The sequence below is a fragment of the Culex pipiens genome, chromosome 1 (assembly GCF_016801865.2).
Source record: "Culex pipiens pallens isolate TS chromosome 1, TS_CPP_V2, whole genome shotgun sequence".
Taxonomy (NCBI): domain Eukaryota; kingdom Metazoa; phylum Arthropoda; class Insecta; order Diptera; family Culicidae; genus Culex; species Culex pipiens.
This window is the reverse complement of record NC_068937.1, coordinates 41,980,915-41,997,176: the sequence shown is the minus strand read 5'-3', so window position 1 is coordinate 41,997,176 and position 16,262 is coordinate 41,980,915. Positions and strand designations below refer to the sequence as shown.

General features: G+C 36.3%; 1 protein-coding gene across 1 annotated transcript in view; it reads right to left on the bottom strand.

Annotated features, from left to right (window-relative positions):
• LOC120424103 (metabotropic glutamate receptor 1-like) overlaps nt 1-16,262 on the bottom strand; it is a 59,985-nt gene that overhangs the window by 26,533 nt on the left and 17,190 nt on the right. Inside the window, exons 5-8 of the mRNA XM_039588158.2 lie at nt 14,026-14,361; nt 13,141-13,243; nt 7,262-7,431; nt 6,955-7,034 (exon numbers count right to left, since the gene is read on the bottom strand). Coding sequence (XP_039444092.1) covers nt 6,955-7,034; nt 7,262-7,431; nt 13,141-13,243; nt 14,026-14,361 — 689 coding nt within the window. The remainder of the gene's footprint in view (nt 1-6,954; nt 7,035-7,261; nt 7,432-13,140; nt 13,244-14,025; nt 14,362-16,262) is intronic.

Here is a 16,262-nt window from a genome sequence, read left to right as displayed (position 1 = left end):
TTTGTCAAAAACTAAACCATACTTAGCAACCTTAGTAATGGTACATTCAACGTAAAAAATCTGCATAAATTAAATCCGATTTTAACAAGAGGGTAATTATCTACCAACTCACACGAAATCGGGAAAAGTTGCCCCGTCCCCTCTTTGATTTGCGTCAACTTAGTCTAAAGGGTAACTTTTGTCCCTGATCACGAATCCGAGGAGCGTTTTCTGATATCTCATTACGGAGGGGCGGTACGACCCTAGAAATTTGGTGTCAAAGGGACTTTTATGTAAAAGTACATTGAATTTCCCTTAAAATGACATGTTCCATTTTTTTTACGGTTGAGTATCGAAAAATGGCAGAGTTTTTAAAACTTTTCTTCATGATAAAAAATTCGTTTTTCGGGATTCTGAGTACGCCATTAAAGCGGGAGTCCAATTTTACATAAAAGTCGCTTTGACACCAAATTTCCATCTCATCACCATTTCAGGCTGCAAATTATTGAAAAACATGTCTTTTTTCCCATGTTCAAAAATTGAAAGGGTCGTACCGTCCCTCCGTCACGAGATATCCTAAATCGGACCTCAGATTCGTGATAATGGACAAAACTACCCCTTAGGACAAAGTTGCATCGTATCAAAAAGTAGTCAAAGACAAACTTGTAGGAAATTTGACGGGATTTCGGAAAAAAATACCATGAAAAAAAAACACGTCACTTCAATGAGATTTATTGATTTATGAGTTTGAAAGTTACGTTTAATGGTGATGTCATGATTTTTTTTCGTTCGATTTTTTGAGGAAATAGCCTAAGATGTTACAAAAAGACTCACGAAAAATGCAGGTTGGTATGTCTCTCCTAAAAAAAATACATAATCATTAACTAAACCTGTTTTTAGAAAAATGGGGGTTTGGCCATTTTTGTACAATTTCTATATGACAAACAGGAATTTGTAAGAGCTTTCCAGTAAAAATATTTACGAGACTGAAAAATCAACTCTGTCAAATAGAAATGGCCAAAAACCACCAAAAATCACATGACATCACTTTTAAATTTAATTTTTAATTTAAATCGAAAAACCTCATAGAAGTGACGTGTATTTTTCTTTCAGTGTATTTTTTCAGAAAGCCCGTCAAATTGCCTACAAGTTTGTCTTTGATCACTTTTTGATACGCTGCAACAACGGTTATGTGTGTGTGCAACCAACCAAACGGGACCACGCGGCCGCTTCTTACAAATTGAGTTGTCTCCATGTATTTTTAGATCTACATTCTATACATGCAAATAACTCGCATAGGCATTTGGAAGGTGTTAGCTCTGCCGAGCTTCGGTGACCCATTTCTACGCTGGCTATCCGAGCGCGAGGTACTTCTGCTTTATCGACAAGCCCCGCCCTGAAGAACGTTTGCACCAATCGGGTTCAAACGTTATTTAGAACTTCCGAACCCTTGTCAAATGGACAAGGACCCAGCGCGTATATAGTTGGTAGTAATAGTATTCCTAATTCCAATTATAGCTCACCAAGTCGCGATGGCCTAGTGGTTAGCATTTTTGCTAACCAATCCAAAGGACGGGGGATCGAACCCCAACTCGAGCGACTTTGATTTTTCGATCATGTTCAGAGTTTCAAGATTTATATTTCCTATACTTTCTCGTTGGGAGCAGATGGGAATCGAACCCAGGATCATTCGCTTACAAAGCGAACACCGTAACCAGTCAGCCACGTCCGCTCCTACGATGCAACAACGGTTATACAGCAATATTTAAATTACGAAGTACAAAAATATTTAAAACACTAACGCCCTTCTCAAATGTCATTCTCGAGTACAACTGACTCCATATACATAAAAATGGCTTATATAAGCCTAGGATAACACGCTACAAAGTTCATTGAAACCGGAGAACGTAGGTTACAAAATTACCAGAAAAAAATCTGTTTTGAGCTGGAATTGCCCTATATTGTTTGGGGACTCAGACCTTTATGTATAATTTCTTTATGCTAAAATCAAGCCCCACCACAGAGCACGATTGATCTGGCTAGATTTGTTATGCACATATTTCAAATTACCTGCTCAATTTTATCTGTACACGAACGGATTCAATTATCCATCCAGGCCGCATTGCATGGTCCGAGCAGCAGAGGCGGCCCAAACTGCCCGGAATACTTTCCCTCAGCCTACGATTATTATGCAACTGAATGCAAATTACATCTGCATACAGCCAGCTAGCCAATGCCGCTCAAGAACAATCGTAACAACAACTTCCATAGAACTTGTTCTGGTGAGGTAATTGATCAACACCAACTGCAACTGACCAACCCAACCCGCATGGGAGAGGTCTATTTCAGGTGAAGAACACGTGTTTGAAAGGCAATCACTCAACGGCAATTCCACAGTTCCCAAATCAAAGCTATGTGGTAAATCAATCACTCTTGCCGGAGAACGAGCCAGTAGAAAAGAAACAACCGAAAGCTTCCGACAAGGATTCAAAATCCACATCAGTCAGACCCCAACCAACCAATTGGTGATGGTGAACGATGGAAGGAGCGTTCATTTTTCATAACCACCTCCATCAGATGGAGAAAGCATAACGCATAACAGCATCGAATGCACTGGATTGCGGGATTCGGCACTGCACACATATATTCGATTTGAGGTTGGTAGGAGAAAAAAACTTATCAAGAGCTATTTTTGCGTCTCGGAAAGTGCTCGTTTTAAACTCGTTTTATGAGTCTGGGCCGCAAAACCCAAACCGCATCTCAAATATATTTAAGAGGAAAAAATAGGAAAGGGAATGCTGGAAGAATCCTCCTACTTTACAGCATAATTTGAGCATGACAAAAATGTTGGGCAGTTGAACTGAGGCAAAAGTTATAAATTATATCGTTTAATAAACTTTGTTCTAAATTTTCAATGCATCGATTTATTTACTAAACCCCGGTCAGACGGTAATAACAAAATTCATGCCATTTCAATAACAAATACTGTTAAAATAACAAAAAAATTTATGGATTCTTCTTGAAAAATCAATTTTTGCATAAGGGTTTAATAACAGTTTATGTTATCATAACAAAATTTGTTATTGGTCTGATATTAGTTGAAATCCAAAACAACTTTGGAATAACATTTTTTGTTATGGAAGAATACCTCCAACTGTTATTGGGATGTTCAGATTAGTTGTTAAAATAACAAAAAATAATAACAAAGTTTTGCTCGAAGAATAACTCAAATTGTTATTAGTCTGTTATTACAATAACAATCCAATAACAAAAAAATCATAACGGCAAACAACAAATCTTGTTATAAATAACATAAAATGTTATTGGCCTAGTATTTTCAAATAACAAAAAATGTTATTCCCACGTTATTTCCGTCTGCCCGGGACTTTTTAAAAGAACCCTATTCAGCGTTTGCACGGAAAAATAACTGGATCAAATTCATAAATGCTCCGATTTGGCTCAAATTTAGCTTTGAAGTTCCGTGGTCAAATTAATTAAAATAGAACCATATGTTTTGTTCGGCGATCTGAGAGGGTCTAACGTTCGCACGGTGGGTAAGAAGGGGATTATTATGCAACTTGCATGCACCTCGAAAATTCCTCCTGGAGGTTGTTGGGGGGACTATTCTGAGTCAGAAAAATCAATTCCCAAAATATTCTGTCGGTGAAAACTGATTTTATCTCGATTTGAAGTTAAAAAACCTAATATATCACCTAAAACCTCAAAATTACGTCTAAAATCTCGGTCTAACTCTGGACAAAGATGTAAATGTTCATCAAGATATCAATTCCTAGTTCTCAAAATGTATTCCTGATATAGTACACCTTAAATCGATCCATTACTTGAGTCCAAGAGTCATTAGGAGGTGTAAAATAGTGTTATTTCTAAAAAAATATTTTCGATTTGCTCTGGTAAATAAACTATCATGTCTGAATTCAAAAACTAATATTTTAGCATTGTTGCAAACAAAATGAAGAACAATTTTGCAGAAAAAAGTATGACATTTTATCCATTTTTAGTAAAGTTATGTCTATTTTAGTGGGAAAATTGTTGCATATTTTCAAAATTATTCGATATTCAACTCATTCCTGTTATAAACAGCTACTACGATCATACTCAGTAGGATGTAACAAAAAATACTTTTTGGTGGGCATTCAGGGACTGGTTCCGGTGGGCGTACTGAGTTCAAATCCCAAATATGAGCTTGATTGACCTTAATAGGAGCTGTCGCTTTACATGTTAATTTTTAATGAGATTTAACCCGTACAAAGCTTTTTTTTCATAAATATAGATTTTTCAGGCACTTTGGACACTGAAGCGTTTATTTTCAACATCATTGGCGTATAGGACAGATCATTGCGCATGTTTATTATATATAACATTGAAGTTTTGAGCAAAATGAAATGGCGCGACGCCTATCTTTTCTGCTGAGCCGTTTTTTCGAAAAATTTCCTTGAAGGCCTGAATTCCAGATTGCTTCAATTCAATGTTATATATACCAAAACATGCGCAATGATCTGTCCTACACGCCAATGATGTTGAAAATAAACGCTTCAGTGTCCAAAGTGCCTGAAAAATCTACATTTATGAAAAAAAGCTTTGTACGGGTTAAATCTCATTAAAAATTAACATGTAAAGCGACAGCTCCTATTAAGGTCAATCAAGCTCATATTTGGGATTTGAACTCAGTACGCCCACCGGAACCAGTCCCTGAATGCCCACCAAAAAGTATTTTTTGTTACATCCTACTGAGTATGATCGTAGTAGCTGTTTATAACAGGAATGAGTTGAATATCGAATAATTTTGAAAATATGCAACAATTTTCCCACTAAAATAGACATAACTTTACTAAAAATTGATAAAATGTCATACTTTTTTCTGCAAAATTGTTCTTCATTTTGTTTGCAACAATGCTAAAATATTAGTTTTTGAATTCAGACATGATAGTTTATTTACCAGAGCAAATCGAAAATATTTTTTTAGAAATAACACTATTTTACACCTCCTAATGACTCTTGGACTCAAGTAATGGATCGATTTAAGGTGTACTATATCAGGAATACATTTTGAGAACTAGGAATTGATATCTTGATGAACATTTACATCTTTGTCCAGAGTTAGACCGAGATTTTAGACGTAATTTTGAGGTTTTAGGTGATATATTAGGTTTTTTAAACTTCAAATCGAGATAAAATCAGTTTTAACCGACAGAATATTTTGGGAATTGATTTTTCTGACTCAGAATAGTCCCCCCAACAACCTCCAGGAGGAATTTTCGAGGTGCATGCAAGTTGCATAATAATCCCCTTCTTACCCACCGTGATTCGACGAGTTTCGCTAAAACACAATTTTACAAAAATCATATCCCCGGATCGGCAAAACCAATTTTAGAGCTCGCTGCTTTACAAAATCAAGGTTATTGGTTTGGCATTTATTTAAAAATACTAGAAAAAAACCATAAAAAATTATATTAAATTTCATTTCTCTTTCATCATTTTTTTTAGGCTAAGAAAAAATTAACCCCTGAGCTCATATTTGGCCGATTTTCAAAAAGTATATTTAAAAAAGATATTTTTTTATTTATTTTTTTTTCATAAAAAAACGTCAGCCAGTGCACTGCCGTGTTGCAAAAGGGTGATCGAAGAAGCGATCATTTGATAATATCTGCATCAAAACATCAGAGAGTTTTGCGACCGTCACTGTAGCTTGTAAGATCTCTTCTCTCTCGTGATTCCCAGCGATGTCATTCTCTCAATCTCTTCGGAAACGATTTCGAACCTGCCACAAATAACGTCGCGTTAAACTGCGCTTACGAAATTAGTTTTGTGGCGGCATTTGTGGTTGAACGCTGTTGCAGTAGGATGATCGTGAAAGCGGAAATGAGACAGAAAAGGAGAATGCTATTTTGCTGCATACAATTTATGAATATTGATAAATTTTCTCGAATTTCGTGAATTCCTAGGAAATTTATAAAAATCTCGATAAACTTTTTTTGTTAAACGTGAAATTGGATGCCTTAAATCATGTATGAAAGCGCTGAAAAAAAAACATGATTGCTAAAACTAGATCAGTTATTAGCCACCAACGACGCCCGCTATGTCAGTGTGTAGATCTCGATCCTAAGGGACAGGAATGTTAGCCTTTCAAGTTGTGTAATGCAAAATATTTATTCGATGAAATGCTACCAACAAAAAAAACCATGGTTTAGAGGATTTTTAGATAATAAATTTGTCACTAGAAGCGAATTTGTTGACAACATTTTGTAAGTCATGTGGCAACAATGCAAGGAGTTTTTGGGTTTTAAGTGTGCATTGCTGGTTTGAACTCAAGTGTTACTGAATAGACCACAAGATAGAAGTTATTAGTTTGTCTTGAAACAAAAATAATATTCAAACATGAGGTGTAGAAACTGAAAATTATAATAATAAATAATAACGAGTTTCTATCAATTGAATTAGAATTAATTGCTACATTCAAAATGAGAAAAAAAGTAAACCGATTCCAAAATCATTTCTAGTAGAAAAGTACCCCGAAAATACCAAACCCCAAAAGCCTGCACAAATCCGGATACATTCGATTTTTTCAGTTCGTTTATTTGCACTCCTGCTTTCCAACCATGTGCAGAAACGAAGCCTGGAGGGTTTTTTTTATTTCAAATATTTCCACAGTAATATGGCACAGGAAATCACAACCCTCACGTCTTTGTCGAGAAGCTTGGGCTGGCATATTTCGGTCTTGGAGAACAATATTTGAATTTTCGTGGCAAAACTGCAGTCAGCTTATAGAACGGGCTCCTTTCAAGGCGAACAACGAAAGAACTTTAGAGCCGTCATTTTCTGAGGGGAAAACAAAAGCCTTTCCGCACATAAAACCCGTTGGTTTATGATTTTTTGTCAAGTGTGGAGGGCGGGCGATAAAAAGTTTCTTAACATGTTGCACTTTTTTTTGTTGCGTTGAATCTATTGGCCTCTTACCTTCCGGGCGGATCGCCCCTATTGTCAAACTCCACAATGTCACCGGGCTCGTAGGTGAAGGAAACGTTCATCAGGTAATTCTAAAGGGGTATGCATAACAAAAAAAAAACGAGTTATGAGTTAACTTTTCCAATTTTCCAGTTTATACAAAACCAAAGTTGGTATTTTACACCATGTCACAAAAAAAAATTAAACTCGGTTTTTCAAATTGAATTTGAAATCAAGGTTATTTTCAATTTCAATATAATATATTTTTTATTAAAATTTCCTTGAAAATTATTTCTTTCATGCAAAAAGGTGAACTTACGAAAAACTGCGTCCCGTTAAACGGGAACATGGCCGGACAGATGCCGACGGAGTTGCGGCCGCAGGCGTCCTGCTGGAGGGCGTGCAGGGCGTACGCCATCGTGTAGATTGCCTTGATGACGAAGCTCATCTTGGGCTCCTGCTTGTAGCGCTCGGATAGTTTCTCGGTGCCTAGGGGAAGTGAGAAAAAAAAAACATCAGAGAAAATATGAAAGTTTTGTTTTCGGTGGAATATAAGCCAAGAAACATTTTTGATCATGAAGTGCAAAGTGATAAGCGAAAGGGAATTTTCACCATGGAACAACAAACCAAGAGAAATGAATAAATAATAACACTCATATTTAATTGGAAGTGCAACAAACATGATTTTTGAATATTGTGACCCTGATAATATAAAAAGAAACAAAGATCAAATAATTGCAAAGATTTAATGCATCGATTTCTCAATTCTGGAACAATCGAAATAGAAAAAAGAAACCTAAAATAGCCTTTTTCTACTAAAATGCTGCAGATTTCACTTTAACCTTGAATTCAGTCATCTGGTCTCATTTTGTTCCGTAAACTCTTCAAGGTTGAGTAAAGGCTTGACACACCCCTGAACCACATTCAGGATTTCAGGTGTGAATACTCACTTTGAAGTGGGTCGCTTTTCAATATTCCACTGCATAGTATTTTAAATTGTAAACAAGTTGTAAAAATCCACTTTCATCCACGGATCTCAACCACCAGATTTGAGCCCAAAGTCACTTCTTTATTCACGCTGTCAGAAGCCCACATTTTCTTCATCAACATAAATATCAATTAAATGGCCGTCGGCGTTATAAGATTGAAATAATTCATCCCATCCAGCGAGTCCTTTCATTTTCACTCGCCGTCCCAAGCCGTCCTGAAAAGAGTTTCGAAATCTCAAACAAAAAAAAAGCAAAACCCTCTCCTCTCATCTTGCATGTGTCACACTGAAAAAAAGGAATGGACGGGAAGCGTCAACGACGGTGCCTTTGGTCCCCGGAACCCTGGACTGGAGTTGGCTTTGGTTCTGTTCTGTTGATTCCGTACAAAGTGTAGGGGGCTTGTCCGCTCTCAGTGGTCGCTGTCTGGTCCATACAAATTGGTTGCCAGAGCAAAGTGTTGATGTAACGGATTCTGCCCTCTCTCCACTTGGGGGAATGGGGAAGCGAAAGGGCAGTTCTCTGAAAAACTACTCTCTGCTTATTTTTGATTGAATTTAGAGTAGATTCACGCTTTGGAGGGATCCGACTTTGCCGAGCCAGACAGGAATCGAACCCATCACCTTCCGCTTACAAGACGAAACCCGTAACCTCACGGCCACGGTAGCTCGGCAGTATTCGACTAAAACTTTGTGACAATGTTTTGAACGTTTGGTTCGTCCCTACAAGTCTACAAAATGTTTTGACATCTTTCGTACAAAAATGGTATGTACATTTCCTGAATTCTCACGATTAGAGGGTGACGATTCTCGAGATTTTCAATTTCCCGGGAATCGAGAGTTGAATTTGGTCATTTCCCGGGAATTCCCGGGACCCGGGAGTTTTTTTAAACTATGCCAATAGTGGCAATAATTTAAAAGGAAAAGCAATAATTTTTTTTTTTTTAGATGAAATTACTTACAATGTTTTCATACTTATTCTATGAAACGTTATTTTAAGTATCCTTATTATTTGGAGGAACTATATGTACTTTTTGATTTTTTTTATGAATCTGCAAATACAAGATCATTTCTTGAGCTTTTTGGGACTCAAAATTTTAGTTTAACATGTTTACAAATAATATATAATTTCCCTGTATCGAGATTTTTGCAATATGATAAATAACGACTTAAACAACATTTTTTTCCTTTTTAATACCAATTATAAATATTCATTGAAGAAAAATTTACAGTTATCCGGAAAACCCGAATGTTCACAATTGGCGGACATTAACTTTACAAAGATCGCCAGAGTTTGGGAAAAGAGTTCCCAAATTTGTGAACCACGAACAAAGTGTTCAAATCTCATGGTACGATTTCGAAAAACGTTCCATGGCATTTGAACACTTTGTTCGTGGATCCCATTTTCATGAACGCTTGTTCACGATTTTGGGAACTCTTTTTTCTCCGTGTAGGCTTATAGGACCCTTTCAAAATGACTTATTAACATCAAAAATGGAAATAACCTTGATACAGCCAAATTAACATGGGGACTAAAAAACAGACTATGAGGATTGATATGCTCGAGAATAAGCTTTCCTCTTTTAGAAATAATAAATAAATAAATAAAAAAAAAATTCAGTAAAAAAAAATGATTCTATATCTGGGATGTAACTGCTATGTATACTTTAAGGTAAATTTGTGGACCACATGTTTTGGCTTCTTTCAGTTTTAATTATTGGAATTTAAAATTTACAGTTTCTGAATAAACTTTGATTGACTTTCTGAATAAGAAAATTAGAGAAGAACTTGAACATCGAACATTTCACATACAATGTTCGAAACAATTAAGAATTCTCCAAATAATTTTCTGATTAGTTTATATAATTTTGCTTTGATATTTATATGTTTAAAATTTCCCGGGAGTCTCGACCGAATTTCCCGGGAATCGAGAGGTCCAAAAATGGTCGATTTCCCGGGATTTTTTTCCCGGGAATTCCCGCTCGTCACCCTCTACTCACGATTGACATCAAGTCTTTGGCAAAATATTTACCTATTTTGAATTTGAATTTTTATCAGAAAACCAGCAATTCTACACAAAAACAAAAGTGCTATAATCTGGTCCAAAATTGGACTGGGGTTCCCTGGCCTGCGTCGTGTTAGGGTGGTCCGTTTTTTTTAATTTTCGTCGATTTTTGCAAAAACCATACTGGGCGCAAATTAAAGGTGTTTAAATGGTCTTTCAAGAAAATATAGTTTGATGACTGAAAAATCCAGCCTAACATTTAAAAATGTCATTTGAAACTTTAAAATGCCGTTTCGACAGGGTCTGGGCCAAAAAGCCTATGTCTGAAATCGGTAATACTAATCGGATTCCTCGGGAAACTTTCCGTAACAAACCCAAAAATGGGAAGCGTTCATTAACAGGACTTCGAGCATCAATAAGAAGTTCAAAATATGCATTTTTTGAAAATAAAAACTGGGGGAGCCGCGGGTAATTGACGAAAACTAATACTAAAACTGCGATAACTTTAAAATTAAAAAAAATTAAATTACAAGCCTAGGTTTCAACCTTTTGATGAAAAAAGTGTTTTAAAATGCATTTTACACGCGCCCAGTTGCTTTCCAATTATTAGTTTTCAAAATATCGAGGTATCGACGGAATTTTTTTCGTAAAAAATCGTTTTGTCTAACTGTACATTGGTATTTCTTTTAATTTAAAATGTTTTCAAAGGGGTTCAAACATGTTAAATATGATTATAAACGCAGGAAAATGCCTTTTTACTGGTTTTCAGCTGGGGGATGAATAGAGGGGCTCAAAAGCGGAACCGTTTCTGAGCTGTCAAAGTGGAACCATTTTACTGTTCGCCAGAAGCAGCAAGTATTGTAATCATTAGAGAAATTATTGTAAAAAGCAAGGTTGTCTGTAAGGGATGTGAATTTTGTGAGGGATGTGATTCCTGCTGGCCCATCTAGAGGTCATCTTCAATTAATTCCGCCCGAATGGTCAGCGCGGCTCTGTTTTCTTATACAAAACGTTATTTTTCCAGACGTCGTACTTTGTCTCGAAATTTGCACTAAACATCCGAGAGCTCTTGCTTAAATTTTAGTCCGAACCGTCTCCACAAAAATCTGTGCATTTGGCATCCTTGGATTGGACCAATTGTTGCCTCTGAAAGAAAAGAAAACAGGAAAATGATGTTTATACATCACCAAAATAGCGACTTTTTTAACGTGACAATAGCTCGACAAATATGCTTCCGATTTTCACTGTAAAAAATGAAGCTATCATAAAATTCCGTTCTTTCAAAAAAAACTATTTGCAATGAAATTTTTATTTCGAGTGTTGCAAATTTTCTGAGAAGTCTTTTCTAATAACACCAAATTGATCAGAAAATCCGTTCTCAAGATAATTTTTTTTGAATATTTTAATACCCAAGTAGCACACGTAACTTGTCAAATATCTCATTAGTTGAACAACAGTTGGACAAATGTATTGTATTCAACATAGTTAAAAAAATCCAAAGAAAAATTAAAATAATGTTTATCAAACTGCTGTACAACTTGAGGATATAACTAAAATGAAAACAATGCACTCAGTTATAGTGCAGTTATATTTTGGTTTTTCTAAATCCTTTTATAAAACTCCCTTATATAACTGTAACAGCTGAACTTTGATTTGTTTAGATATTGTTGGAAGATGTGCTTCATTCTAACAGCTGTCTAACATTCTTGTGAAACATAAGTCCGAGCTACATTCCCTGATTGTTTGTACGTGCCAAAGAACTGAAATATATTGTTTTGATTGATTGTACGTGCCAAAGAGCTGAAATATATTTTTTTAGTATAAGTTATTCAACAGTTTCATATCACGTTATTAAACCAACAACAATCTAAAATTAATCAACATGGAAAGGTATCGCTAGCGGGGTTTGTCAAAACAATCAGAAGCCACGCCCCTTTTTGCATGGTACAAATGATGGTCAAACTTTTTGTATAACACTTGGAAAACATACTATATAACATAGCTTATTCCTAATAAGTTATACAACGAAAAAAAGTGCGCTTTTTCCAATACACAGGAGTTGTAGAACAAGTTGTGGTAACGAGGCCGATCGGTTATATAACCAGTTAGGAAATACTTTTGTTTTACAAAGTGTGCTACTTGGGTAGCCTTCTTCGGTTCTGATCGGAGTCGAGAAAGAGAAAATAGACTAAAAACAAATTTCAATGCTCTTTGCACAAAGTTAAGACAAAGAAGAAAAATCAAAATATCGAAGAATTCATGAACATATTACATATTTCATAATCATCAAAACGACACGAATGCCATTGCAATGGTAAAGTGTCTCTAATAAAACTAATAATAATAATTATCATCAAAGAGGTAATAAGAGAATAGATTTCACTGAAAATTAATTTATTACAATGTCCAATTTGTAAAAATGCAATTTTTTTTATTGAAGTTCAAGTTTTCTCGAAACCTTCTAATATTTTTTTTCAAGAGAAAAAGGATTTGTGACTTAGTTTTTCTAAAAACATACGGTTTTGGGAAATTCAACATTTTGTGAAAAATAATTAATAAAAAAATAGGTAGTTAACAAGTCATCAAATGCCGTATTTTTGTTTGGTGTTGCACAGTTGGAGACAGATTTTTGTATTAACCGACTAACAGCACCAACAAACTGTGATTTTCCTAAATAATTTTCCAGAGAATCCTGCGATACGTTCAACATTCATGAATGAATCGTTACGTTGCGTTGCCCTAGACTGTAAGTGGGGGCTACATTCCGCAGGAACCGACATTCCTTGCCTTGCGGCTGTTGCTGTGGCCGCACGGCATTATCCATCCCCTAAACCCTGGTAGACTTTGTGGCCACGAACGGACTCGATGTGTATCAGAGAGTCAGAGTATTCTGTTCCCAGGATGGGATAAAACTTTCGAGCATCCTTTTCAGTGCTTGCCACCGGAATCCGTTCGTTTGCTCGGTGAATACGAGTTCTCTCATTTGAAGCAATCTCGAGCCAGGAATTCAACTCAATGGTATCTCTCTCTTTCTCTGGAGAGGGGGGAAATGGGGAATATTTTATACAGTTTAGTGAAAAGGCCTTAACAGTTTAGAAATATATGTTACAACACGAACAATGAACAAAAAATACAATGTGCATATGTTTGCTGTTCCAAAGCCCCATGACAAATAGTTTAAAACGGTGGAACAATGTGATAATCTCACCTGTACAAAACGGTTTCTCCTCGGCGGGGACCCCTTCCGGTCGGTGTTGCTGGTGCTTGTCCAGATCAGCTTCGTTGGTTGGTAGACGGCAGTTGAATTTGGTCTGTTGGAATTTGTATTGAGTTTAATGATTTATGATAGCTTTGTTAAGCTTATAGAAATATGTAAATTGCCAAAAAGTTTGGAATCGACTATTTGTCAATAAGAATAAAAAACACATAAAATAAAACCATCCCACAGCTTTGAACTGATTTTTTAAACTCATTAAAGTAATTTCTCTGAACAAACATTTTTTGGGGGAAAAGCCACCAAACTCTTCGCGATGTGATTTAAAGTCAAAGTCACTAATACACTTACAACTTACTGCTGCTAGATTTAAAAATCAACAGTGGATCAACCTTCATCCACCGATAACAACTTTCCCGAAAATTTCATCAGCTTATCAGTCTCTGTGACAAAAGCCAAACCCATCCATCTTTGTCCCCCCTGGAAACATATTTATTAGAGCCGCACGAGCCAGGATGGAGTTCCGGAAACAGGAAAAGTAACATTAGAAAATCAACCGTCTGACGACACCGTCATCAGCTGAGTTAGACGTCAACGTACCCTTCGACGAGAGCATAAGCGATTAAAATAATCGTTTTTTGTTACTTGTTTTAGACCAAGATGGCAGACTAAAATTGGGCGGATTTTCGTGGGAAGATGAATGGACTAAGGTAAGCCACAGGGAATGTGGCGTTCGAAACAAAAGATTCCATCGCCCAACCCACCACAACCCACCAGAGATAAAAAGACAATGTTTTCATATAAAGGGAAGTACAAAAGGGCCCCAAAAAACGGGCAGTTATTCAATTAACGAAGGACAATGCAAAAAAAAGGACCAACCTCCCAAAATTCCTGAAACCACGGGTTGCGTTTGTTGGTGAACGGGTTCAGCGAGAAGTAGTACTTGTCGAAGGACTTTACGTACGGACTGTGAATGCGGATGGACATCGAACCGAGTGCCTGCCGTTCGTAGTTTTGGACCACATCGGCACGGTCCGCCCAGCCGTCGCTGCCGATCAGCAGGAAGCGATCCGTCAGGTTGAGTCGTTCCAGCGCTCGCAACAAACCCCGCACGGTCATGCCCTCGCAAAAGCACACCACCACGTTGGCGTTCGGGTCCTGCTGGATGTTCCGCAGCACGTCCGAGAAGGACTCGTCTTCGGCGTTGCTGAGAATCTGCGGGATGGAGAACATTTGGTAAGTAAGTTCTATGTTTATTCAATTTACTAACTCTAAACAATTCATGCAAAGGAGTTAAGTGCTGTTTTCACATACACACAAATCAAGGTTCAATTCTTAGTGAAGGGAACCATGTTTGAAAATGATATGCCACTTTATGGGAAATTCAATGGATTTTTATTGTTTTTGTAACAATGCTGGATTTTGTTTCAGAGTGTAGCAATGATCCACAAAGACCTAGAGCAACCTAATACAGAATTCAATACAGGACAAAAGGTTGAATGTGGGAACAACAAATGTGGAACATTGGGTCTGGGGGGTGAGATTGGATCATACAAAAATGCTGCTCATCCCCTAGACCCAATGTCACCCCAAATCCGATTTTTTTCTGTGAGTTTTTTTTTTCTCATTATTTCAAAAATGAGCAAGTTGTAATTCTAAGCTAAGTTTACTGATTAAAAATCAAAAAGTATCTTGGAAAAGTCTTGAAGTTGAAAGTGTTTAACTGTGTTTAGAGGGTGACGAGCGGGAATTCCCGGGAAAAAAATCCCGGGAAATCGACCATTTTTGGACCTCTCGATTCCCGGGAAATTCGGTCGAGACTCCCGGGAAATTTTAAACATATAAATATCAAAGCAAAATTATATAAACTAATCAGAAAATTATTTGGAGAATTCTTAATTGTTTCGAACATTGTATGTGAAATGTTCGATGTTCAAGTTCTTCTCTAATTTTCTTATTCAGAAAGTCAATCAAAGTTTATTCAGAAACTGTAAATTTTAAATTCCAATAATTAAAACTGAAAGAAGCCAAAACATGTGGTCCACAAATTTACCTTAAAGTATACATAGCAGTTACATCCCAGATATAGAATCATTTTTTTTTACTGAATTTTTTTTTTATTTATTTATTTATTATTTCTAAAAGAGGAAAGCTTATTCTCGAGCATATCAATCCTCATAGTCTGTTTTTTAGTCCCCATGTTAATTTGGCTGTATCAAGGTTATTTCCATTTTTGATGTTAATAAGTCATTTTGAAAGGGTCCTATAAGCCTACACGGAGAAAAAAGAGTTCCCAAAATCGTGAACAAGCGTTCATGAAAATGGGATCCACGAACAAAGTGTTCAAATGCCATGGAACGTTTTTCGAAATCGTACCATGAGATTTGAACACTTTGTTCGTGGTTCCCATTTTCATGAACTCTTGTTCACAAATTTGGGAACTCTTTTCCCAAACTCTGGCGATCTTTGTAAAGTTAATGTCCGCCAATTGTGAACATTCGGGTTTTCCGGATAACTGTAAATTTTTCTTCAATGAATATTTATAATTGGTATTAAAAAGGAAAAAAATGTTGTTTAAGTCGTTATTTATCATATTGCAAAAATCTCGATACAGGGAAATTATATATTATTTGTAAACATGTTAAACTAAAATTTTGAGTCCCAAAAAGCTCAAGAAATGATCTTGTATTTGCAGATTCATAAAAAAAATCAAAAAGTACATATAGTTCCTCCAAATAATAAGGATACTTAAAATAACGTTTCATAGAATAAGTATGAAAACATTGTAAGTAATTTCATCTAAAAAAAAAAAAAATTATTGCTTTTCCTTTTAAATTATTGCCACTATTGGCATAGTTTAAAAAAACTCCCGGGTCCCGGGAATTCCCGGGAAATGACCAAATTCAACTCTCGATTCCCGGGAAATTGAAAATCTCGAGAATCGTCACCCTCTAACTGTGTTTGACATCCGAAAGATCCAGAGTTACAGTGCCTTGGACAGCCGCACGCTTCATAGGCATTGATCTCATCAAATATCAAGCTCAAAAAAAGGATTGAAAAAGAGTCCAAAAAAATGTGTGTACTCCTCAATCATCTCAAAAGTTGGATGATTTTTT